General features: G+C 47.5%; 7 protein-coding genes and 2 non-coding genes across 9 annotated transcripts; 5 read left to right on the top strand and 4 right to left on the bottom strand.

The window, feature by feature from the left end:
• Window positions 1-1,404: 1,404 nt before the first annotated feature.
• Window positions 1,405-2,685, top strand: BC939DRAFT_506163 (uncharacterized protein; the record flags this gene model as incomplete). The annotated part of the gene is made up of 5 exons (XM_051560749.1): window positions 1,405-1,450; window positions 1,610-1,647; window positions 1,744-2,150; window positions 2,253-2,543; window positions 2,637-2,685. The coding sequence occupies 5 exons, from the start codon at window positions 1,405-1,407 to the stop codon at window positions 2,683-2,685; spliced, it is 831 nt and encodes a 276-aa protein (XP_051408886.1).
• A 429-nt stretch (window positions 2,686-3,114) lies between these two features.
• Window positions 3,115-3,945, top strand: BC939DRAFT_479995 (uncharacterized protein; the record flags this gene model as incomplete). Its single annotated transcript, XM_051558899.1, has 2 exons — window positions 3,115-3,240; window positions 3,313-3,945. The coding sequence occupies 2 exons, from the start codon at window positions 3,115-3,117 to the stop codon at window positions 3,943-3,945; spliced, it is 759 nt and encodes a 252-aa protein (XP_051408885.1).
• A 1,370-nt stretch (window positions 3,946-5,315) lies between these two features.
• BC939DRAFT_479994 (uncharacterized protein) lies at window positions 5,316-7,325 on the top strand (the record flags this gene model as incomplete). The annotated part of the gene is made up of 1 exon (XM_051558898.1): window positions 5,316-7,325. The coding sequence occupies one exon, from the start codon at window positions 5,316-5,318 to the stop codon at window positions 7,323-7,325; it is 2,010 nt and encodes a 669-aa protein (XP_051408884.1).
• Window positions 7,326-7,428: 103 nt separating this feature from the next.
• On the bottom strand, window positions 7,429-7,500 carry BC939DRAFT_t152. The gene has a single exon. It is a non-coding gene; the product is annotated as a tRNA-His (tRNA).
• A 3,481-nt stretch (window positions 7,501-10,981) lies between these two features.
• On the top strand, window positions 10,982-12,160 carry BC939DRAFT_506158 (uncharacterized protein; the record flags this gene model as incomplete). Its single annotated transcript, XM_051560748.1, has 3 exons — window positions 10,982-11,198; window positions 11,616-12,013; window positions 12,122-12,160. The coding sequence occupies 3 exons, from the start codon at window positions 10,982-10,984 to the stop codon at window positions 12,158-12,160; spliced, it is 654 nt and encodes a 217-aa protein (XP_051408883.1).
• An 886-nt stretch (window positions 12,161-13,046) lies between these two features.
• On the top strand, window positions 13,047-13,538 carry BC939DRAFT_479993 (uncharacterized protein; the record flags this gene model as incomplete). The annotated part of the gene is made up of 1 exon (XM_051558897.1): window positions 13,047-13,538. The coding sequence occupies one exon, from the start codon at window positions 13,047-13,049 to the stop codon at window positions 13,536-13,538; it is 492 nt and encodes a 163-aa protein (XP_051408882.1).
• Window positions 13,539-16,096: 2,558 nt separating this feature from the next.
• BC939DRAFT_t151 lies at window positions 16,097-16,169 on the bottom strand. The gene has a single exon. It is a non-coding gene; the product is annotated as a tRNA-Phe (tRNA).
• Window positions 16,170-17,996: 1,827 nt separating this feature from the next.
• BC939DRAFT_506156 (uncharacterized protein) lies at window positions 17,997-20,108 on the bottom strand (the record flags this gene model as incomplete). The annotated part of the gene is made up of 9 exons (XM_051560747.1): window positions 17,997-18,173; window positions 18,256-18,377; window positions 18,486-18,537; window positions 18,627-18,723; window positions 18,829-19,200; window positions 19,248-19,412; window positions 19,516-19,541; window positions 19,669-19,748; window positions 19,874-20,108. 9 exons carry the CDS (start codon window positions 20,106-20,108, stop codon window positions 17,997-17,999), a joined length of 1,326 nt encoding a protein of 441 aa, XP_051408881.1.
• A 2,339-nt stretch (window positions 20,109-22,447) lies between these two features.
• BC939DRAFT_461477 (40S ribosomal protein S7) lies at window positions 22,448-24,517 on the bottom strand. Its single transcript, XM_051557025.1, has 4 exons — window positions 23,916-24,517; window positions 23,320-23,402; window positions 22,983-23,210; window positions 22,448-22,857 (listed from the first exon to the last, which is right to left on the bottom strand). The coding sequence occupies exons 1-4, from the start codon at window positions 24,054-24,056 to the stop codon at window positions 22,737-22,739; spliced, it is 573 nt and encodes a 190-aa protein (XP_051408880.1). The 5' UTR covers window positions 24,057-24,517; the 3' UTR covers window positions 22,448-22,736.
• Between the last annotated feature and the right edge of the window lie 318 nt (window positions 24,518-24,835).

Here is a 24,835-nt window from a genome sequence, read left to right as displayed (position 1 = left end):
TGCTTTTATCAATGACCGAAGGAGGAGAAAGTGTTTAGTTGATGTGTCTAAGCAAAAAAAAATTTGCACGCGAACTTCAGACTAGCGTGGTGCCTAAAACGTGCTGCGATCAACGTGCATTACGTTTGAGCCATGGCGCGCAAGCTCTTTGGGCAGTGGATAGAGCGTGAATGACCTTATTATGCACGGTGTTGGCGAGCCATTCTCGGCTAGGCAGCGATGCGTTCTCATGTATGGTGGAATTCCAGGAATGTAGCTTAAACTCCGGTTCGCACTTCCTCCTAGATTTTTGTGCCGCTACATGTCTGCTTTTTTTTTTATGGTAGGTACACACCCCTGTCCTTTCTAGCGCCGTCCGCTCCAACTGATCGCTTTTCATTTCAACACTTGTCTCGACCGTTGCTTCTACATGCCTATCGCCCCCTACGACCAGTTAACGTTCTGAATCAATACGATCACTCTTCACAACTCATTAAATCCTAAGTTTAATGGATGGGCTAAATTTTCCGAGTAGCCATCGTCGGCAGTTACACATAGTGAGAACCAGACAATGGGTCCAGGAAAGAAGGTCCGTTATTGGCTCCATCGTTCTCTGCTCCCCCCCCCCCCCCCTCCCCCCCAGCACTACCCTCCTAGGATGGTGCGAGCTTTGTCCCCAACGATACTTATCCATTCCTCTTCTGTCTGTATACGTCCCTTCCTTCCCCATTCCTATTTTTATCTCCTTTTCTGTGCCCCCTCGATATCACTTTGCCCTTTTTTGAATCTGTCAGTTCTGTGTGTCCCTTCCTGGTCTCCGTAAAAATGGCTTTTACATACGGTTTTCACCTGGTTCCCCATCCTGGCGACCTAGCTATCCGTAGCGTGTTCGACCTAGGCTCCATACGATGTCTTTCTGTACAGTTATCTTCTCTTTCACTCCTTTCCTTCGGTGTCTTGTCTCATTTCGCTCTTTCTCTTTCTGCTGCGACTCTCTCCTTTTTTCTTTTGCTCGCCTGCTATCGTCTCTCTTCAGACCGAGATCCCAAAAACCGGTTCAACAATCCTCGTCCGCTTGTCCAAACAACCTACACTTTGTAGCTTACAGTGTCTCTGTATCCTGTCTGAGCAATTACCTTTGTATACACTTATACCTGTGACAGCGACGACAACTATTCACTCTGGATCCCCTAGCGTATCCTTCTACCAGGACAATAAACGCCCGAGCGATGGAGCCCGTTGTTAATTCCACAGAATATTGTGATTGGCGAGTACAGTGTCAGGGCAACTGCATCGGCTCGACCTATATTTCATTCCTATACACGATCCATATCATCTCGTCATTTCTGTTTTTCTTCATATCTGTGGGCATTCTCATCCATAATATTTGGTGGAAGGGACAAAAAATCTGGGAGTTCTCCAGAAATGATCGTGCATTTCGACCACGGCCAACGGAAGCCTTCGTGTTCTGGTGTACAGGCTATTTTTTCTGTGAGGATGCTTCTCAGAAATTCGCATAGTTGTTGATTGGATACTGCAACAGTTACACGGAGCTAACTTTGCATTTGCCCATCTACACTCCCTGCTCTCAACAAAGTCCGCTGCGTACTTTCTGTATTGCTTCTTGTAGGCGTGAACGAGGGTAAACGGGCATTACTGGAAAACTTTGTAAGCCTCTCTGATATCTGCATTCTGCTTGCTACTCGAATTGTTGTCTTGTTTCAACTAAACAATGTCACCTGCCTACATTCCCTTGCTGGACAGGCTGATATACCTTGGGTGTTCGTATCAGGGGCCATGGGTTTCTATCTTGTCGGTATCATCTACGCCACACCGGTGTCATTTTCGACCCACAATGGCTTCTCAAGTAAGGAGAGTCGCAACAGCCAAAGAGACAATCTTGAAAATGCAGACGACATCCACAGTGCGGGCCGCTTCTCGTCCATGATGGAACCCAAACATGTTTACTTGCCCTCGCCCATGGTTCTGAATTTCACGTTACTCGGCTTGATCTTCTTGCCTTTAGTCGCAAACCAGGTTTTAGCATCGTTTGGTGGAGCGGCGTTTGATCGCGGAGATATGGACATGTACAACAATATGATATCGGCCATGTATGCCGTTTGGGTGTTTGTGGTGGCCATCATCTTAGCGCTCTACATCTTTTTCGGAAAGTAAGTGGCGCATCCGCCCTCCATGGTCCCACGGATTTGAAACACACTCTACGCTTTTTCTGACCTCTCTCTCTCCCATGTCGCGTCCTGAAACTTTTCTAGACAACTGCTTACGATTATATCCTCGAATATGGCTTCCATCAATGATAATGTCGGCCAGATCTCTTCGCGTATGGGGGCGGATTCTGAGTATACTGATCGGGATGATAGCGAGCGTCAACTGAATACCCTAAAGTCGACATATAAGCGAATTCGAGCCATCCTAGTTCTATGCGGAAGTCTTTCGGCCATGATGGGTCTGATGATGCTGCTCTTCGCCATTTTCAGACGACAAATCCTACGTGATAAGACAGCTAGCGAGACTTTTTCGCTCGTTTGGATCCATGGAGCGAGGTAAGCCGAACCGACAGCCAGAGCTAAGAAACCGTTCGTCGATAGGTAGCAAAGAACGCTGGTTGTTAATCTCTTCCTTTGTTCTTAATGTAGTGTTGCGCTCGGATGTTCCCTAATCTTCATCCTCTTCCGCAAGACTTGAGCGTCATGGCCAGTGGAGACATACAAGGAATTGTTTTCTTTCGTATACTGTCTTTTTTTTTTTTCTGAAGATCGTTCAGTTCATTGTATAAAATCGTGTATATCTATCCATTCTGTCCCACCACCCTATCATCCCAACCCTACAAAGTGCCACTGTACTCTTTGAGTGAATGAAGAACAAGAAAAGAAAAGAAAAGGTTAGAAAGCACCTCCGCGAGTTTTATTTGTCGCCGTCAGTCAAAGGCTTGCGTACCTAGGGATTACGGGAGCATGCAGTGATGTACCCCTTTGAGTACTCCCACGCCTTTCTAATGAGTTATAAAAAAAGCATTAAGGGACCTGTCCATCGACTCTACTCTTCTCCTCTCCATACACATTTACACACACACACATACACGCACACACACACACACACACACCAATAAAAACAATGGCCGACGCGAAAGCACGTTCGTATGAACTCCATTACTTTCCAATACATGCCCTCGGGGCAACCTCACGAGCTATCCTTTTGCTCGCAGGTGCTGATTGGAAGGACCGCGTTCAGCCATTTCAGGTACGCAAAAGATACTGCCCTGAATCCGAAGGAGATCCCTCCTTTATTCTGTAAACAACAATACTCACATAGCTCCTTCCCCTACATCAATGTTTTCAGACCTGGAGCGAGGACAAATCCAAGACCCCCTTTGGATGCCTGCCTGTCCTTACCGTCCGAGACTCTCAGGGCGAGACCATCCAGCAGATCCCCGAGGCAGAAGTGATTGAGCGCTACCTCGCCAAAGAACTCGGTTTCTTTGGGTCCGCCCCAGAAGAAGAGCTTCAGATATCTATCTTCCTATCCCAGGCCATCACCATCCACAACGTCTGGGTCTTCCGTGTCGTGCCCGCGCTCGAACCTGTTCGTGAGCAGGTTCTTAAGACGTTTCTAGAGGGTTCGCTCAAGAACTGGGTCCAGAACTGCGAGAAGCACCTGGCTGCCAATGGCGGCAATGGTCTTTTTGTGGGAAACAAGACCTCTTTGGCGGATATAAAGACTGCAGTGTTGATGGATATGTTTTTGGCGGTCGATGTCATGGGTGAGGTGCTGAGTGCAAAGCAGGCACCTGGGCTGTGGAAGTTGAAGGAACTGGTGGATATGAATGTAAGGTATGCAGAGTATCGAAAGTCAGAGGCGTTTAGGGTGCAGGATGAGGAGACGAAGAAGAGGGTGGTGCCGAATATCAAGTTGTTTGATCTCTCTAAGGCGCATATCTTTACATGAGAGACTAATAGCAAAAGCGAAAAATAAAAATAAAATAAACGCTGCTTCTGTGTTTAGCATGGCGATTGTGTTGACATCGGTCTCGTCAGTATATATATCTCCCCATACTGCTGTGTTTGGTCTACAATGTGATGTTAGCTCGCTGAAGGAACTGCACGATTGTATGCTGTTCACAGGGATGATTACATACCGAATTCTTGTTTCTGCAGAAGGTTGAAGCCGTTGAACCCTATTGCTCCCTGTCATGTCGTACAGTTGCATGGCGAACTATGTTCTTGCTTGCAGGTGCGATGCCAACGAAAACAACGCGTCCAATATCCTGATGTAGGCGAGAGAGAAAAAAAATTGAAGATGGTATGCCTTATTCATATTCGGACGCTTCAACGTTGATACGGGGGGAAAGAAGACAAGTAAATCTGTGCAATCCATGATGCTCAATGCATGATCATCAGGGGTACGTCGAAGCAAAGAGGGCAATCTACAGATCTTCATCTGCCGCAACGTGGATGTTTTTGGTGCGACCATCACATATGTCACTGCATCTACTGGAGCAGCAGCAGGATTCGCTCTCGAGTCGTAGTAGATGGCTCAGACGGAAGAACACGCAACATACAGACGTGCCTGCTTCCGGTTAGCACGTCCGTGGATACATGTTTGTTCGGTTGCACATTTGCAGGTGGACATTGGCCAAAAATATTTACCCGCCTGTGTAAGCGAGAGAGATAAGGTTGGATTGATTGCAGTACAGTTTCGTGGGGGCGGCTGCTCTTAGAAGACTTGGCCTCATGCGTGCATCCCGCGTGGTAGCACAACGCTGCGATGGTTTGCTTCAGTCCGTCGACTGACCCAGCTCAGCAGGAGCGCGATTCCTCGGTGGTTATTCGCGATTGGCTGGCTCGCTTCTGCTGCTTAGTTTGCTAAGGATGCTCTCCTTCCCTCTTATCTCTCGTGCTTTCTCGTGCAACCATGCGAAAAAAAGATTGCCTGCATTGCTCCTTACTCCCCATTCCTTATCGCACGAGAAGAAAAAAACAGCAGGCATGGTCTTGCTGGCAGTAAGCAAGAGGCATCAGTCGATCGGTCGCTTGCTTGACCCCCAGAAATGGTCCCCCATGGCTCATCGTGAACGTCCTGATGCTGATAAGTGATCCCTCTCACTCCTCTCATCCCTCTTTATATCTCGCGCAACCCTCTTTCTTGTCTCTTCTCTTTTTATCTCGCTCTCACTCTCTCTCACCAACATCACATCGCGCTTCAATTTCCCTCCCTCAGGTTTTTTTTTTTTCTGCTTCGACTTTCACTCATTCTCATTGCAACACTCCATGGAGATGCAATCCTCATTCACCTCCACTCCTCTCATGTCAACCAAAATGCCACTCTCTCTCGAGACCTCCGTGGCCTCGAGCACTATGCCAAGGTCACCTTTCATGCTCCCAGAGCTTGATCGCCTCATAGCCAGTCACCTCGACCAGGACGCACTGGCCAATGCCTCGCGCGTCTGCAGGCTCTGGCACTCCATCTTCAACCCCATCCTCTGGAAGCAGCTCTCGCTAAAGCACATTGTCGACGACGACGACTACGATGAGGACTTTAATTTCGTTTCGCGTGTAACACCTCAATCGCCTTTACTCTCTCCGCCCTCGTCCTGCTCCTCCACCTGGTCGGCCATGTCCATGGGCTCACCTGCTTCGCCCACAAGTCCCGTCTCGGCCTCTTTCCCAAGGCTTTCGCTGCTCCAGCAGGCGTTTATACATTCGAGCCGCAATAAGGTCCTGAAGGGCCTTCTCCGACACGGACATCTGGTCCACGAGCTCAAGGCCACTGGTATCACAGATCAGGAGATGGCTGTGATCGGCATCTTGTGCACCCATCTTCGCGTCCTGGAAATGATTGGAGGTCGTTACACCGCCGAAGATCTCACGAGCCTTTTCAAGCTGCGACGAGACACGATCCAAGTCGTCCGCTTCCGATCGTGTGTCCAACTCAGGGATATCTTTCAACCCATGCGGCAGCTCTCGAACCTGAGGGAATTTGAGCTGTATGGTTCGTTTGTTGGCAATACGATCACATCGCCTTATTTCTTTGACCGCGATCTTTTTCCGATGCTGCAGGCCTGTCCCCAGCTGCGCTCGATTCTGATCGAGCAGGTCTACATTGTGGATCAGAATGTTGATCAAGGCGGTAGCGGATGGGATGGTGGCGGTGGCAGCAATGAAATTCCACACCAAAACCAGGCTAGTGATATGATAATGATGACCGCAGCGACAGCGCAATCTTCGTCGTCTTTGGCCTTATCTCTAGCGCAAACTTCGATGCTCTCTGCGCAATTGAGATCATCCCCGATCGGCCAGCCTATGCGCAACAATCCTCGGATTTATTCTACCCCGACATCCTCACTAAAATCGCTTACGCTCGATTGCGGTGACATTCCGGATTCCGTCATCAACGCCCTTTTGTCACGCTGCCCACTACTGGAAAGTCTCTCCTTGGGCTGGAGTCGCAATCTATCGGATGCCACCCTCCTTTTGCTCCACCGATTTTGCCCCAACTTGACAGAGATCTCACTCTACCGATGTGATGAGCTGTCCTCAGACGGATACAAGGCCCTATTTCGAAACTATCCCAACCTGTCCTCCATCGATCTGGACGGCAACGTGCTTTCGGACAGTGTCCTAGAAGAATTGTCGAGGTCGTGTCGATTCCTTCGGCATTTGAGCATCAACTCATGCCAGAACGTAACGGATCTGGGCATTCAGGCCATTCTCTTGAACTGCGCCTATCTGTCCTCATTCAGTCTGCGATTCATCTCCGGACTGTCCAGTGCGCTCTTTGATGACACCACAGGAATGCCGCTCTTACCGTCATCAAAATCATCGCCACCATCGCCATCATCGTCGAGTCTCTCTTCGTCACCCTCTTTTGTTGCGCGGCTCATGTCCGAGCCTGGTCCCTACCGTCGTTGGGCCTGTCAAGAGACACTGGAATCACTCTATCTGCCGGATCTTACCTTGTTCAATAATAACCTCGTCGATATATGGCGTCGACAAAGGGAGATCCCTACCAATAACGACAGAGTGATGCTTAAGGACGACCAGCTGATCCAGTCGCGTCTCCGGGAGCTTCGGAAGCTCAGACATCTTACGATTGGTGGACAGGGACTGGATCTGCGCGTCGCTTTAGACGGATTGAAGAGTCCGCGAGATCTGGAAGCCCTTAGGATCACGAAGCTGAAGCGGACAATGACGTGTGATGATGCTCAGTGGTTGGTGGAGCAGGCAGCGCCGAATCTAAAGAGACTAGCAATACCCGTATTTGGAAACCGTGCACTGATGGATTGGATGGAAGATCGGCGACCAGGTCTGTTGTCCTCTGATAAATAAAACTTTAAAGCCCTTGTAACGCTTACTCCAACGGCAAAGCCATGCAAGTGTCATTCCGACTCGGTGATAAAACAATGAAGGAATAAAAGCAAAGTTGCAAAAGTGCTAACACCTGGAATCGAACCAGGATCGTCTCGGCCACAACGAGATATACTAACCATTATACTATGTTAGCCATGTCGACATGTCAGGTGACTTCCAAATAGTTATCTATTATCAAATTAATTTAATGGCACCATGTAAAAGTAACCTTTTTTAGTCCTTTTTGGGGCCCCAGGGGTCCCGGAGACACTCTTAGGATAGCCGCCACAGGTCTAGAGCATAGAAAGCGATGTAGTAAGGGTGCCAGAGAGATCAGCGGAACAGATTCGGGAAGCGCGAAGTGAGTTGTATTTTTTTTTTTTTTTTTTTTTTAAACTGGAGCTGCTCTGGCCCCGTGCTCGATCCAGACGCATCTCTCGCAAAACAGGACAAAGGCCCACATCAGGAACTGGCAAGAGGTGGATTGGCACTCGTCGCTCGACATTATCCATGATGGTAACGCACCGAAAGGATATTTCACTAGCCAAGCGGACTGCAGCAAGAGGGCGCACCGGATCAAAAAGGTGCATGGAATGTTGCCCACTCTGTCGTACATGAAGGGGTGGAGACCGGACCTATATCCCACCGACGAGTGTAGAGTGTGTGAGCAGGAAATAGAGGACACTCGTCATCTATGGCGTTGCCCGGCGACACTGGCGAGACAACAAGAGCAGTGGTTTTTTTTTTTTTATTAACATAAATCCCCATGAGCACGCGACGCATGGGACAACAAGAGCAGTGGTCTGACGAGTTAGGAAAGATGAATGCGGTTGGAGCAAGAGCATGGAGGAGTGCAAAGAAAAAATGGGAACAGGACGTCAGTCAACGCACCCCACCGACTTTTAAGGAGGCCGGAAGAGACGTCATGTGGGAAGCACTCGAGGTCACGTTCCGCGGGGTGCGGGAGATACGCAGGGCAGAGGCAGCAACAGAGGCAGAAGAAGGTTTCGAGGGAGTTGAGTGGGCCGTGCAGGATCTGTACCACGGACTGACTCCAAAGTGCATGGTACAGACATGGAAACGCATTTTCAGCACTACGGAACGAATTGCAACGTACATGGTACACCGCTTTATGAAGGCCATTGAGGAGATCGGGCGGACTGAGATCTGGAACAGAAGATGCAAAGTCACCGTCGACTGGGAACGTGAACATGGGATCACTGCTGTGAGCAAACGCGCCCGGGGATGCAACTGTGTTGGAGAGCACAGACGTAGCAGCAATGATTTTATGGGATCTACCCTGAGGCAACGACAAGCACCCGATGGGAAAGAAATCAACGACACCGCGGATGAGAGGGTGCTGTGGTATTATTTTGGACAACAGCGTTTGGACGTGATGGAGTGGCTGGGAGGATGCCGCTTCTATAAAATGTCAGAGGACCGTGGCTAAAGGATGACCTTCGCGCACAACAGGCCACGTAGGGAGCAGGAGCCTTTGGCACGCCACTCATGCGGTTGTAGATTATGAAACCAAGGATCCGTCGTGGCGCTAGTCGGGGCGGGCAGTACGCTGCTTATTTTCTGTCCCACCTGTAGGACTCCTTCAGACCATAGTTAATAAGTCCCATGTCTATGAGGGTTCTCGTTAATAAAAAAAAAAAAAAAAAAAAAAAAAAAAATGCTCGACCCAGACGCATGGAACAGGAACGAACGCTATCTGGGTAGCCCGCTGCTGTGCATCCAGCGCCATTTGACAATTTAGACAGGGCGGTATCACCTCTACCTGTAGGGGATACTGCGCTCTTCACACCGCGAGTCCAAGAGACGCTCAGCCAGCGTAGCGTAAGGAAGCAGGAATACATTCGACGTGTTATGGTAAACATGACAGGCAATCGACTGCGTAATCAAGACGACTTGGACCGTGCTTTCGACAGAGAAGAGCACAGACTCGATCAACAATGGATTAAACAGAAGCGGGCACAACTGAAAGTAGTACAGAGGCACCTTCGGCAACAAATGCAGCAGGCAGAACAGCAAACACGAGAACAACAGCGACAGTTGGAGGAGGAGCGGCGGCGGGCAGAACAGCAAGAGCGTGACCGACAGCGGCAACTGGGAGAGGAGCGGCAGCAGGAGAAGCGACAGCAGGAGGAGCAACGACGCCTGCGGGACATCGAGAGACGGGCTCGACGAAGACGACGCAATTCATATCGTAGATATATGAATGTGGATGCAGAGGCGTGTATAGACCACTTGCGCGAGGATGCACACAAGACGGTGGACAATATGACGACACCTGTTCGCCAACCATTGCCGGCAGTATCAGATGAAATTGAGCGAGATTTACTGGGATTGGCGCTCCAGGTACCAACAATCCAGCAAATTCGGACAGCTAGGAGACGTTTGCAAACACATCGAAGGCTTCACTTCTGCTCGGATGGGTCAGTGATTCACAACGGCACAGAGCGGGTCAGTGCAGCATTCGGAGTTGTCGTTTCTGTGGATGGTGGTCCCTACACAACGGCGTTCAGTGGCCGGGTCGGTGGATACGCGTCGTCAACAATTGCAGAGATGTGTGGGCTCTTTGCAACAATTCTTATCAGCCCAAGGGAAGAGAACGTCCACATCTACATCGACAATCTCATAGTTGTCAACAATTTCAAGGAGTTGGTGCAGCAGCGGGATTCAGCAACAGCAAGGCAGCGTTTGAGATCTGCAGATGCACAGTGGTGGGCGATGGTGTATTATGCCTTCTTGCAACAAGGACAAGGTATATCTGTGCATTGGATACGAGGACATGCTGGACACCGTGGCAACGAGGCTGCAGACACTGTTGCCAAGGCAGCACATGGGATCGATACAGGAATATGGAGGCTAGACGCAACGCAGCACCATGATTTGAAATGCCACGCACAGTTTGCAACACACAGTGCAGACCTGGACTTGAGAAGGATACTGAAGCTGCAGTCCGCGGTACGGCACCATTATCAGTGGACATTGCAGCATCGAACGAGGACTTACATCAAGGATTGGCGGTCGGTAGCATGGGCGCCCACGCTGCGGATCTTACACGATAACAACCCGCCAAAGCGCTTATACACCAGCCTGGAAGACTGTCGTTTACGTTCGCACAGGATCAAGAAGTTGCATGGAGATTTGCCGACATTGCAGGCGATGAAGAAACGACATCCAGATACCTACCAAACGGACATATGTCGTAGGTGTGAAAAGGAAGCAGAGACGAACGATCATCTTTGGCGTTGTTCGGCTATCTTGTGCGACCAGCGACAAGAGTGGAGGGATGCGGTGGAGGAGGTGGAGTCGAATGGATATCGTGCATGGAGACAGGCAGTGCGAAAATGGGAACAGGAGAGAGAGGAGGCCGAACGGAAGGACAAGCCCTTCACTGCGACTTGTCCCAACTTCTCGGCAACAGGAACGAAGGCTATCTGGGAGTCAATGCAGTGGATTCAGGGGACGGCGGAAAGACGAGGGACATATCGGGTTGCGGAAGGAGAGGAGCCGGAGAGTGAGGCGGATTGGGGGTCAAGAAGTTATACCGAGGTTTGGTGCCAATGAGACTCATTGAGACCTGGAAGCAGCTATTTACCACCACCAAGTGGATTGCGACGATCATGGTGACAAAGTTCGTAAGCAGGATCGAAGAGTTTGGCAGGACCAAGATATGGAACAAACGATGCGAGGACATTGTCGCCTGGGAAAAGTCAGTTGGAATCACCTTCATGAGCAAACGCGCCGGAGGACGCAACGGTGATCGGAGACACCAACGTAGTGTTGGTGATTTCTCTGATTTGAAAGGGAGACGGTTAATTGTAGCGGAGATCCAGGAAGGTAGACGGACCACGGATTACAGGGTGCTCCAGCATTGTTTGGGGTGAGGAAAGTTGGACATAATGGAGGGGTTATTCGGTTTAAAAACAACTTTATTAACATTGGATCTGGACTAGGAGACGTGTATCGCGCAACAGGTCACGCAGGAGTTAGGTTAGACTGGCTATGCGACATGGGTTATGAATCTGACGTCTCAAGCCAACATAGTTGGCAGGGGACGCGGCTCTGCCCTGCATGGAAGGCATCTATGGCTTCAAGGCCTTTGCGGACCATGCGTCTTGTGCTCATGAGGATTTATGTTAATAAAAAAAATAAAAAAAAATAAAAACACGAGACGCGTGGTCCGCAAGGGAAGCGCGACGTAGGTTGCAAGGACGGAATACCATTTTTTTTCTGACGGATCGTACTTTGGAGCAGACACACCGGACGCAAGCAAGAGGGCGCACCGGATCAAAAAGGCACATGGAATGTTGCCCACTTTGTCGTACATGAAGGGGTGGAGACTGGACCTATATCCCACCGACGGGCGTAGGATGTGTGAACAGGAAAACAAAAGGAATAAGGCAGCGGATGAGACGGCTAAGAACGCCCAAGCCCACCAGGCGACGATATGGGATCTGGACGGCATCCAGCACAGCGATCTCAGATGTCACGTCTTATTCCAGAGGCAGCTGCTGGAAAATGGCTTGAGAGACTTATTGAAGTCGCAGTCGGTGACCAGAACTCATCAGCAGTGGTTGGCGCAGAATCAGACGAAGAAGAACATGTATATCAAGCAGTATGACAAGGTCGAATGGCGATCCACGTTGGCCATTGTCCACAACAAAAAATCGTTGAGAACCCTTGTTAATAATAAAAATAAGATGTCCACAATAAGACCACAGTTAATAAATTCTATGTCTTCGGGGGTTCTCGTTAAAAAGAATCCACCAAATGGATCGTACACGAGTCCTGCTGACTGAACGCGAGGTCAAGGAGTTGCATGGTATGCTGCCGATGTTGGCGATCATGAAAGAAAGAAAGCTTGTTGCGACAGGTACAACGGTTTATTCGAGAATGATGTCATCGTCATAAGAATGCTTCGCCCAGTTTCTAGAGTATTCCAGCGCTACTTTGTTTAGCCATATCCTTCGTATATAGTAGCTCTTTGAACGTAGGATGAGATAGCAATCAATCGTCGAATAAACCACTGATTCAACCCTAGAGCCCCTTGACCATTCCGACCCACCGACTGTTTGCTTGGTGGCGAAGGAAACCTCGAACCATCCCTCGGAACCACTGAACCACTGAACCATTGAACCATTGAACCATTGAACCATTGAATCATCAGCATTTTCATTCGACCTGTCAAGAACACATACCATGGAACAACTCTCACGAACACTCTCGGCCCTGAAAATCTCGGACGATGCCCAACAAGCCTTTGCCAACGCGTTTCACGCCATCGCCTCCGCTTCCGAGTCAATAGCCAACGATACAGCCCGCACACTTGCCACGGTCTTCAAACCACAGAAACCGAATCCATACAATGGCGCTATCGACGCCGTCGAAGCTCTCAACTTCATCGAGAGCCAGGAAAAGTATTTCGCTATCATCGAGCTTATTCAGAGCAAGTGGGTTCGATACGCTGTCCTGAGCCTCGTGGGAGATGCTAAAGCTTGGTGGCAAGCTTCTGGCCTCACCATCGAGACCCCTTGGAATGACTTTCGCAAAGCCTTCCTGAAAGCCTTCACGCCGCCGGATACTGCTAATACCGCTCGTCTAGAACTGACCAAGCTTCGCCAGAAAACCCTTACAGTGGCAGAGTATACGAGCCGTTTCAAGCGTCACCTGCGGCTCATTCCGAATATGGACATGGACACAGCGCTGTACAATTACATGGTCGGACTGGAACCCAAAACCAGCAAGGAGGTGCGACTTAGACAACCGACGACGCTGGATGCCGCTATCCAGCAAGCTATCATCGTCCACAGCATCTTACACCCCACCAATCCCAACACTGCCACCACGATCTCTGTCCCAACCGCCCCCTCATCCGCCGAGCCCATGGACCTGGACGCAATGAACGTCCTCCTCACCAACCTCACCACCTTAGCCAAGACAACCACCGTCGCCAGCATTCGCCAGCGCCCTCAACACACCGCTCGTTCATCATTGCGTCCATCCCTCCCCAAACTCGACGCTGCCACACGCGAATACCATATCCGACATGGTCTTTGTCATCGATGCCGTATTTCAGGCCGCATTTCCAAGAACTGCAGGGGTGATAGAGCATTCAACGATATTGAAACAGGCTCCCAGACAGCTGGCGAGTCGAGAAAAGGCCAGGGCGAGCTGTGAGCCAGGCCAGCTTCGCCCGATCGCCATGCCCACAACCCCTGGATAGACATGGGCGCAGTCGTGATTTCAAGCAAAATGTAACAACGATTTTCATCATGCTCACGTCAAGACCTCGACCCTGACAACCAAATCAATTGCCTTCTCATCTTCCCTCTCGACCTCATCTCTTCCCTCGACCCCATCTCTTCCCTCGACCCCATCTCTTCCCTCGACCTCATCTCTCTCCTCGACCTCATCTCTCTCCTCGACCTCACCTGTTCCCTACACTAATACCTGCAACAAACACCACCGTCGCAACACTATTTGTCTTCAGTCTTTCAACACCGTCTACAAACATTCTCGCCAATTTCTCACTTTCATCGGTACTGTCCACAACTGCTCCGGACGGATCCTGATCGACGACGGGGCAGAAGGGAACGTGTCAGAGTTTAGCTCTGATTAGTACTGTCATGTGACGCTAGACGCATCTAAAATGGATCAGCTTCGCCGTTATCACAGAAAGCTCCATGAACAAAGTCAGCACTGAGAAATGTCTAGAACCATGGATTACTAATCAGGACCTTTATTTCTCTGATATATATTGATATATTGATATATAAGATAGGACAGACTATGTAGTGGAGTCTCAGTTCATATACTCACAAGTAGTCTAGCCAATAAACATTCGCCTTTCACACTCGTCTTCGTTTACTTACTTTGTTCGCTTGTGTCCCCTCGCCCCGCACTCGTTGTTCCTCGTTCCTCCACAGGTCTTACAGAACGCCATTAGCTTTTCGATCTGTAGCACCAACAAGATATCTTTGCGAGACAGCACACCACTCATGCTGTCATTGATTATGAAATATGGATCCGTCGCGACATAGTTGGAGCGGATGACTTGCTGTTTGATTTCTGTTAATAAACCTTAAAATAATAGTAATTTGAAGATGTGTGAAGGAGTATTTCGGCTACTTTTTTTTATTTTATTTTTCGGATGCCGAAAGGTCGCGTTCACTGGGAGGCTAGTCCTGGGAAGCCAGCGATGGATATCCCGCTAGGTATTGGAAGCACCAATAAGATTCCACTTTGATCTTTGTCAAGTCTTAAACTCCTCTTTTTATGGTGCGCAGAAAGAAGATTTTATTGAAGAGGTTATTTGAGAAGAATGGATTAGCTATGTCATACAATGCATGAGAATTATTTATCTGGAGGATGAAGATCTCCTCGCCGAGGACGTGTGATCGTGGGGATTACAATGCATTCGTGCAGTGGGTTCTTGGACGTTATGCGGACACCTCACCAAAAGTGGTATTCAGTTCTTAAGCAGGAAGGTCAGATTTGATCAAGGAAAGAAGACATGCCTTTTCGGGCTGCCGCCTTCAAAGACACAATTCTTCAGGTTCTCATGATCCCATAATCAATTTTGCATTTCCTTGCGGAACAAACTTATACAGCAGCAACAGCTTACAAGGCAGGTACTTTTGTTTTTTTAACAATGAGTATCATTATTTTTAAAGGACAAGGTGATCGTTCATCGTACGCGTGATACTTAGCAGAATACATATTTATCGAGTACTGGATAAAAATTAACAAGTAGAAAGCGCTTCCGCAATAATACGCTCTTTTTTCATAATAATGAAAGCGCTATCGATGTCCTGAGAGCGACCTTGCAAGAACAAGCAGGCCGGTCGCGATACCGTCGCTGTCACCGAATGAAAGATGAATTGCACGGTCTTACCTAAGATTTCGAACCTTTAAGCATTGAAATTTGTGCTTTACGTTAGATGACATTAAAGGAACTGCAGTGACAGAATACTTCATAACAATATGCCTCAGGAAGATTTCCTGATGGCAAGAAGGTTGTGACATCGAACAGAAATGATCAAATCTCCTAATCATTTACTGAATTATTTCCGGACGCAAAGGCGTAAACCTACACCTGTTTCTCGCCGATATTCTTCACGAAATCTTCGCGAGCCTTGGCGAGCAGCTCTTTATCCTCCCTCTCAAAAAAGTCGCATGCTTCGCTGGACATTGTGTTGGTGATGCAAGACACAGCGATCCTAATATGATAAGAGTGAGGATTTAATTAACAACCTGGGCTGTCATTCTTGTTTGACAACCCCTGCAGAAAAGCCACGTAAAATGTTTGATGTATTTACCGAAGATAAAGGCATCCTGGAGCGTAAAAAATAGACCTTTCATAATGCAAGTGTCGCGGTTCGATTTTCAGGCTGAACGAGCTACATGGATTTTTGGATGGGTTGTCACTCTTACTTGACAACCCCTGCAGGAAGATGCTTGGTGCATTAACCGAAGATAAAGGCAACCTGAGCGTAAACAGCAGATCCTCTCGTGAATCAGTCGCCGTGTGAACACAGGAATGGTATTGGGACAATCAACTACGTGGGTTTCCGTATGGGCTGTCAAATAAGACTGACAACCCAGGTTACCAAGTTTGCTGAAGGGTCATAGTCAAATTCATCCGCAGGTTCACCTCCGCAGACATTCCGTTTCGGCTGCAGATGAACGAAAAGTGAAGGACAACCTCATTTGTGAGGAGGTCCTTGCTTGGTCACTGCGACTTGTGTGGATTGAACACACGACCTTCAGATCTTCAGTCTGACGCTCTCCCAACTGAGCTAAAGTCGCGCACGATAGACGGTTTTCGTTAATGTTTAAAGTTCCAGAAACTCTATATTGCAAGTTTTTATGTCACGTGTCGGCGCCGGCTGCAACCTTTTTGAGCATCCTGGGCTCTTTTACGCGGGCGGGCCCGCAAGGGAAGGCATCTAGGGCTTCAAGGCCTTTGCGGACCATTCGTCTCGTGCTCATGTGGATTTATCTTAATAATAAAAATAATAAAAAAAAAAAAGCGGGCCAGCCCGTAAGGGAGGAGGAAGTTGATAGCTATGGAGGAGATGGGGAAGGCGCGTTTTTGTAACTCTCGTGCTCATGTACCATGCGTCTCGTGCTCATGGGGATTTATGTTAATAAAAAAAAAAGTACCTTTTTTGTAACAAAGAGTTTTCAGCTTTTAACACACTGATGAAGTATGCCAATTGTTGCGCAGGCCCTAGGGGCAGGCCTGGGGAATGTAACCCGACTATGGGCCATATGGATTATGTTAATAAAAAAAATCAACTGGCGACTGTGGATCGGCTCTGCTTGGCGGAGAGAATAACTGCAGTAGATCGTTGCTAGTTAGTCTGATAGATTCGAAGAGTTATTTGGCTCGAGAGACAAACTGTTATAAAAAAAAACTTCGCGCTTTTCACGTTTTTCGCGCGAGACGACTGTAGTAGATCATCCACGTGCATGTTTCCTTCGTACCACCGTTAATAAATTCCATGTATTTGTGGATCCTCGTTAAAAAAAAAAAAAAAAAAAAAAAAAAAAACGAGCGTAGTAGATCATTGCCAGTTAGGTGTGATGGATTCGCAGGGTCAATCGACAAACTTCCCTACAAAAAAAGAAATAAAAAAAAGGCTTTTTAAAGAGCGAGCCTGTGGATCATTAGATGCAAGGGTAGATACTTTGGTTTCGCGATGGTATCGCCCTAACTTTCCTAGTTTTATTGAATTCCTTCGAACATGTAGTAAGCAGTGTCAAGAATTTCGACCGCGTTGATCCCGAATTGGCAACGCGTTGGTAACATGCAAGTATTCATATGTAGGGCCTCAGACAGGAAACAGCTTTTTTTTTTTTGATTGGACTAAGAATGATGGCCGAATTACGATAATGCAGCAACCAACAAAAAGCGAGAATCGAAAAATGAGGATCAATATCGATCCTTGCGATTTTTAGGCCTATTATGATCGGAATCTCTTTGTTGATTTAAAATATCGATGAACTCCCCAAATCTTTATTTCAGTGCTTTGGCATCTTTCTGGCCGATGAGGTGTACAGGCCATGGTAATATAGGCCAGCATCTATCTCGCCAACTTGCACTGCAACCGCAACTATGAAAGAGTAGCGGCATGGATAGAGCAGCTCATTAATACCATGACCCCCTCCAATCGGCTGCTACTCATGAACCGACACCTTATTCCAGGCATGTATATGTAGTCCATCACCACCACAATAAACATCAATCATTCTTGATCCTAACCCTGTCTCCTAGACCCCTGTCCCCATACTTATTGCAGCACACACAATGTGTCGACACGCTTCGTTTGATATAATGTGCATGTGGTGGACACTATTTGGAAGAATGGGATGCAGACATCTTCGGCGCCGAAATACTGTTCGTTTGGCTGGTTTAGCATGCGTTTGGACCATATCGCCAACCTACAAATGTCTCCCGTGTCCTTGGAGGCGTTACTGGTGAGCAAGGGGGCAACTGATAGCGCTTTAAGAGTACTTCTCATTTGGCTGGGAGAGATAGTGATAAGCCTGAGAGGTATTGCCGCAATTTGCAGGGAATTTATTTGCTATTAATGACATTGATATGCAAGGAGCTGACGTCGCACTCTTATGTCACTTGGCTTCCTGGTCATCATCGGCATCGGAATCAACGGTTGATGGTGGTGGTAGTGGCGGCGGTGCCGGGATTTTTATTCCCCGAATATAGTAGGAGGGACGCCTCCATCTCGCTGTTGGGTCATGGTCAATGACGCGATTGTTAATCGCCTCCAAGGTTGTTTTGGCCACCCTCTACCACATATTAACAGAAAAACACTGTAAGCCTTGATAGATGAATTGGTTACAGCAAAAGTATTAAAACAATCTGACTTACCTGAATTGCAATCAGCGGACTGAGTGCTGGTAAAAGTAGGCCTAACTGTAAATTGTTTCTTGGCAGTTCGAATTCTCCCAGGGTCTCATACATGTAAATCGCTTCGTACTTGAGAGTCATTGCTACGACACCACAACGGGAGGCTGAGAAATAGGAACCAACGCAAAGTTAAGAATAAGTACACCTGCAGCACTATACACTTAATTCGATGTGTATGTGAGGGGACATACCACAAATGAGAAGGCCAACGACAACCGGCTCAGGGACCCCAGCTGCAAAAGTCTGTCAAGCATGACCTTCATTATGCAGGGAAGTTTGCGCCCGTCTCTGTCACACTCAGGCATGTCTGGTTCAACTTCCGGCTTTTTTACCTCGACAACAATAAAAGGTAGGCCGACCTTCTCAGCGTAATAATCCGGTATATATTTCTCTTCAAATCCCTGTGGCGTCGGAATGGAATACCTTCTCCTGGAACAATATTTTATAATCGAATTCATGAATATTGAAATACGTTAGTAGGTCATTTAGGCTTCATGAAGACAAGCAATGGACGATCTAAAAAATACTAACTACCAGTGGTCTGCAGCATCGAGGCCCCCAAACACTCCAATGATAATGCTCTCCACCACGGCGTCTGTGGATGTGTCTCCATTTCGGGGCGGTGTAAGCTCTGCTGAAGACTGGAGAGAAAGGTCCCGCCAAAGGGTTGGCCTAGTGGTGTAGGCTTTCAGGACTTCCTCGATGACAGTCCCCGCCTGAATGTGGTTCCTGAAGAATTGTTTGGTTTCCAGGAATGAATGTGTCGCGGCAAATATTGAACATTCAGACAGGACCTGGATCTCATTATTCGCAGGAATAGGGGTAGGGACGCGTGGTATCTTTGTAAAAACCTCAGAAGCAAGATGTTTCCTTATATACTTGGTATCGAAGATGAAATTCAATGCTCTATACAGGAATTAACTGCAAAGAGATTTAAAAATAAGCTGACTTACAGGAGATCTGAAATGTTGTTAATGTTGCATTGGTTTGCAATGACCTGTCTCCCCGCATCGAGTAGTACTTGTGAAACGTCAACGTCCTGGATTCTGAGACGGGCAGGTGTTTTTAATCGAGACGAAGTAGTTCCTGGACCCACCAGGTGGTCATGAATCGAAAGTCTATTGAATTTAAGGATAGACGGGCTGAGGAAGGCTCTGAACTGATAAAGCCTCCGTCGCTTTGTGAGGATTGAGACGCAAGATCTGCTTCCATGAACTTGACTTTTCTTGGTGGTTGTTCTTCGTTGTCTACTTTATCTGTAAGAGGAGAAAATCAACAAGTATTGTCAGCTATTTAAGGAAATGAGACAATACATAGAAAAAGCATGGATGATCGGGCATGGGACACAAACGATTGTCCCACAATAAAGAATACCTTGCCCCTTGCATGCTTGGCTGTGACTTGACTGTGCGAAGTAGTTGAAGGTTCCGCTGAAGACGAGCTTGCTGGTGATGCTGTAGCGGGGAAAGATTTACATCAGAGTTTAAGTTGAGTAAAATATGGTTAATGCGTGTACTGGAGGCCGAGAGTATGTATAGCCCATAAGCACCAAGATTTAGGATTTGGAGTTTATTCTTACTTTGCTCTAAGGCCTTCGCAACAGAAGCAGCCTTGTTTCGGAATCGTAGACGCTGTTCATTAGTTAATAAGTCGTCAACATCCTCATGCAGCTTTTTGCGCTTCGCTTTGAGCCTCTCGTCGGCTTCCATCGGGAAAAAGAACTCATTCTCGAACTTGGTATGTTTGGCGGAGTATCGGTCTTTCTTCATCTTTACAGATACGTCTTTCAAAGCCTGATGATCATGTTGTTCCATGTAGGAAATTGCATTAGCCCAATGTTGCTGCGCTTGTACGCGGCTCAGGGAATGCGGGCGCGTCCACCCGAGGTAATCGGGATAGTTGAAGGAGCGGGGCGTACTGCATGACCGAAAGTATTCTTTTGCAAACAGAGTACCAAGGCTATCTCTCCATGGCACTTTTTTTGGTTCTGGCAGAGACTTGCTCGTTGGTTTTTTGGAGAGTTTCCTGTCACTCGATTTGCTTGCCGCCGCGCGTTTGTTCGTGGACATGTTGTTACTAGAGATCTACGTATTGTATTACTCAAAGATAAATTGAGTGATGTATTCAGAGCCAAAAAATTCCAAGCCCCCCAAACGCACCGCATGGCCATCAATGAGCTCGAGCAAATATTCATCCATTAACTCTTGTCATCATCGTTATCGCAGTTGAACACCTCCCATTTTTTTCTCCTTTCACTTTGGTTGAAGGGGCACGAGACTGACCATCAGCCTCCTAGTCATTACAATTTGACTGGGCGAGCCTGTCCTGCCTCTCAGCGTTGGAGTGCTCAAGATTACTCAATCTTGAACACCAAGAGAATCACTTCTCTTGCGGGTCCGACACTGTGCAGAGTCTCGTTATTGCTAGAGACTCTGTCACAGCATGAGCCCTCAGGCAAGCCTGGCATTCTGACCAACTCTAGCAGGGTTTGTTGGGTCGTGCTTTAAAGTCAATCTGCTCTTCCTAGTCATCAGAGCAATTGTAATTTTTGTTGTGATTGGCTGTAAAGGTGTTGTTGTGTTTGCCTTTCAGCGTTGGAATTCTTCACCTTGAAGCCCAATGAAGATTTCTCTCTCTTGCGGATCCAACACTGTGCAGAGTCTCGCTATTGCTAGGGTCTTTGTCACAGCATGAACTCTCAGACCATCCTGGCACTCTGCCACATAATCCCAGCAGGATAGTTGCAGATATTGAGACTTTTCCTTTATTGCCATTTCGCTATTATTATTATTATTATTATTATTGCTTAACAATCATTTCATACCCATGTAGAAACATCTTGTCATTAGCGGTTTGCTTCTTTAACTCTAGCAGACTTAGCGAGTCCTGGTATGCATGTGGTACATGAGCGCTTTTATGATCCTGTTTTGACCTCTCGCTTTGTCTAGAACCTCTATGATATGATGCAAGTGTTTTTGGACTAGGCCCTTGAATGGAAGGACAAAGAGCATGTCTTCTTCACCAACCTCATTACCCACTTCGGTCTGACCTATCGAGAATCCGCGACCAAGTCGTTTGAGGATCTTCTGCAGTCTTCAAGAATCTCGTCGAAGCGCCGTGAGTTTTTAAATGCCGAATTCAACAAGTTTCAGAAGCACTATGAGGAACAGTTTTGGACCAAGCAGAGACTTGCATGTGCGGCACAGGATGCAGTGGTCAAGGAGGCGGAATCGGCATATGGTAATTGAAGATGCCGACCGATGTAAGATATGCCAGTTTTGTCTCTGTCTCTTCTTATTAACATGTGCCTCATATTTCTAAAGCTGAAAGAAGAATAACTGTCGCATCAGCATCATCCTAAATAACATCGACAATAATAGGCTTGGAAGGTATTACTTTGATTGCTTCGAGGCAGAGATGGCTGAGTGCCTTGATTTTTAGACATTTACTCTACATACAAACATACAATCGAAGTAGATTCTCAACAGAGAACAGCTGAAGAGACGCTCGAAAATGAAGGTACTGCTGGCTTCGAGTTTATGCCATGGACAACATTTTAATTACCATGAGCAATATCCATCAGGGCTAAGCCTATGACCTTGTACTGAGCTCATCCTGCTTTTCATTATATTTCACAGATCAAAGCGCTACAATTGATAATCAAGATTGAGATGATTTTCTCGCAAGTGTTGAGCGCTCAAGTCTCAACCAATGCGAAGTAAGTGACATGCTACAACAACGCTTTCTGTTGAAGGGGTATTGCTTATGAACACGGACAATCTGGCTTTATAGTGGATCGTGGAAGACAGATGCATGGCATATCTCTTTCAAGAATACCAGAAGATATCGATCGAAGCGTTATATTCCAAAGAAAATAAAAAAGGTTGATGTGGCGGATGCTATGTAAGTATCTATATTGCTTCCTTTTTGCCGCTGCATTGTTTTTACATTCCATGATACTCAATGTCCTCTACCATTTATCTGGGCGTGGATTTTCAACTGGTCGTATATGAGTACGATAAGCGTGAAGAACATCAAGATGACTGTATGCAGTCTTTTTTTTTTTTTTTTTTTTTTTTTTTTTTTCGCTCGTAAAATGATGATCCTCTAAGATCGTAGTATATTATTAGACAATGACATGAAGGAAATATAACCGATGTATCGATCTGAAAAGCTCAAATGCATCCAGTGGTTTTTGCCTCGCTGCGATGTCGATTTTTGTTTGTCCGTCGAATTGAGCCCTCACTAGATCGCGCGTACTTGGTCCGTGCTGCGCGCGATACCGTCAGGCGCCAAAACAAAAAGGACGCGGTAACGGGGACGTTGCGTGGTTATGAACAACGAGAGAGTTCTTTATTTTTTTCAGTAAAAAAAGGATCTGCCCGGTAATGTCCCCTTTTAATATAAGGTCCGGTATTTTTTCCCGAGAAAAATAAAAGTATTTATTCGGCGTGGTGAGCGGGGAACTCAAAGACAACCTCCTTGCCGGTCAAACGCTTGTAGACAGCGCAGAAAGTATCGAGCTTGTACTCCAAAGAGGTAGAGTCCTTGGCATCAAGGAAGCTGGAGGAAGCAGAGAAACAAAGCACAGCAGATAGTTAGTGACACTGGGCGCAGCCTCGACGTTTGATATATCGCGACGGATTTGATTCTTCAACAATTCCATGCATTCGGATAAAAATACTTACACCTTGATGATGCGTCTCTGGTCGGTCTGGACACGGGTGCGCTTGCCAGTGATCTCGGTGGGGTAAACCAAGTCCTCCAAAAGCTTCTCGTGGACAGAGGTGAGAGTGCGGGAACGGGGACGCTGCTGCTTGGCACGGGAAGTGCGGGTGGGCTTGGCCATGATGCGGCGCTGGGCGACAAAGACAACGTGGCGGTCAGAGAACTTCTTCTCGAGCTCGCGGGTGAGTCTAAGCGAAGGGAAAATGTACAGAAATATTGTGAATTGCGTTAGTCGAGGGTTCAATACTCTATGGTCAACCGTGATGGCGCAACGAAATCCTGAAAATTTAAATATACCTCTGCTGGATCTTGTGGAAAGCCTTCAGCTGGGGGACGGGGACGAAGACAACGATGGCCTTCTTACCGTTACCGGTCTCGATCTACGTGAGATTACACGATAGAATAGATAATGACATGTGGTCAGATGCTTGAGTTCTGGTTCACGTCCAATGTCCTTGCTTAACCATCCTGCTTTTCCATCAAGGCTCCATAGCAAGAATATTGCTTCCTCGATTGTATGCTGCTAAAATAATTTTGGTGCCGTACTGGTGATCCCATGTATGATAGAGTTCATGTGGCCATCAGAGTTGCAGCACTGTAGTAAGGCGAATCGCGCTTCTCAACCAACTGAAGGATGGAGGGTCTGATATACAGCTGGGATGTTGAAAGACAGTACCCAGTCGCCTGTGCTCCCTTTCTGTCCAGTTATGGACTTGCGATTCCAACCTGATCTGGTCCTTCTGAGATGATGGTTCTGTTTGTAGCAATCCTATGCTAAGCGATTCCTGTGTGGTGTGCTGTGCGGACTTGTTCGATTGTCACTACTGTTGTTTCTGCTGAGTTCCTCGCCTTGGTCCTGGCACTTGAGTTGAGAAAACGGGTCAAGGACTCACCTCCTTGGCGCTGGAGATTTGAAGGGGCTTGAGCTCCTTCTTCAAATCAGCGACGTTGTTCTCCAAGTCAAAGAGAGCCTGAGCAACAGAGAGCTCGATCTCATCAGCGGGGCCGTTCTTGGCAATCTTGTGGCTGGCCATTATGTCTGTGATGGTTATGGATCAACCGTTTTGGTGTTGCAGGTCGTTTGTTGTTGGAGTAGATTAGATGATGTTGATTGGTCCACAAAGCCAAGTATGTTTTCCATTATCCAGTCGATGTTGGTGTCCAGGTAAAGTGTTGATTCGGCGATTCCACAAGACGATTTGGTTTGGTTTGGTTCGATTCCAGCGAGAGAGTCCGATCAAGAAGGTACGCCACATAGTCCATGATAATAGAAAAGGTATAGTCCCGAAGAAGTGTCGATGGTGTCCGTTACGATGCGGACGGGTATCAACGGCGATCATGATCAAGAATGGAAGATGGGTAGGTAGAGATAGAAAGACGCGATGGTTAGTCTATGGCCTCATTTCCTTTGGACGGATGGATTGTTGTACGCCATGGATGGATGTCTATCTCAACCAGCAGCAATCGATTGTTCGTTGCCCTTACAAGTGAGAAGTGAAAGAGGGAACTATTTGTTGCACCAGCTGCAGCCAATTTTATTTTCCACCGCGCCCAATAATCTGTGCTATCTCTATGCAACCATAACTCAGGCCCCTTAAACCGTTCGCCTTACTGTGAGCGCGCCAGGGCAGCTGTGGCCAGTGTCGGTGAATATCTCGATGCTCCATTACGAGGCTACCTGAACTTCAAGGACGTCGACAATGGCATTATATCAGTGTGAAAGACCATGGGTGCCTAATAGTAAGTAGTAAATAGTAAATAGGGTAGCGGTCAATTTTGGCCAAGAGAAGCAACTCTCCACATCAATCTGCAT

This window comes from Gamsiella multidivaricata (assembly GCF_025024155.1).
Source record: "Gamsiella multidivaricata strain RSA 2152 chromosome Unknown BC939scaffold_67, whole genome shotgun sequence".
NCBI classification, from domain to species: Eukaryota; Fungi; Mortierellomycota; class Mortierellomycetes; order Mortierellales; family Mortierellaceae; genus Gamsiella; species Gamsiella multidivaricata.
This window is presented reverse-complemented; position numbering and strand designations above follow the sequence as displayed.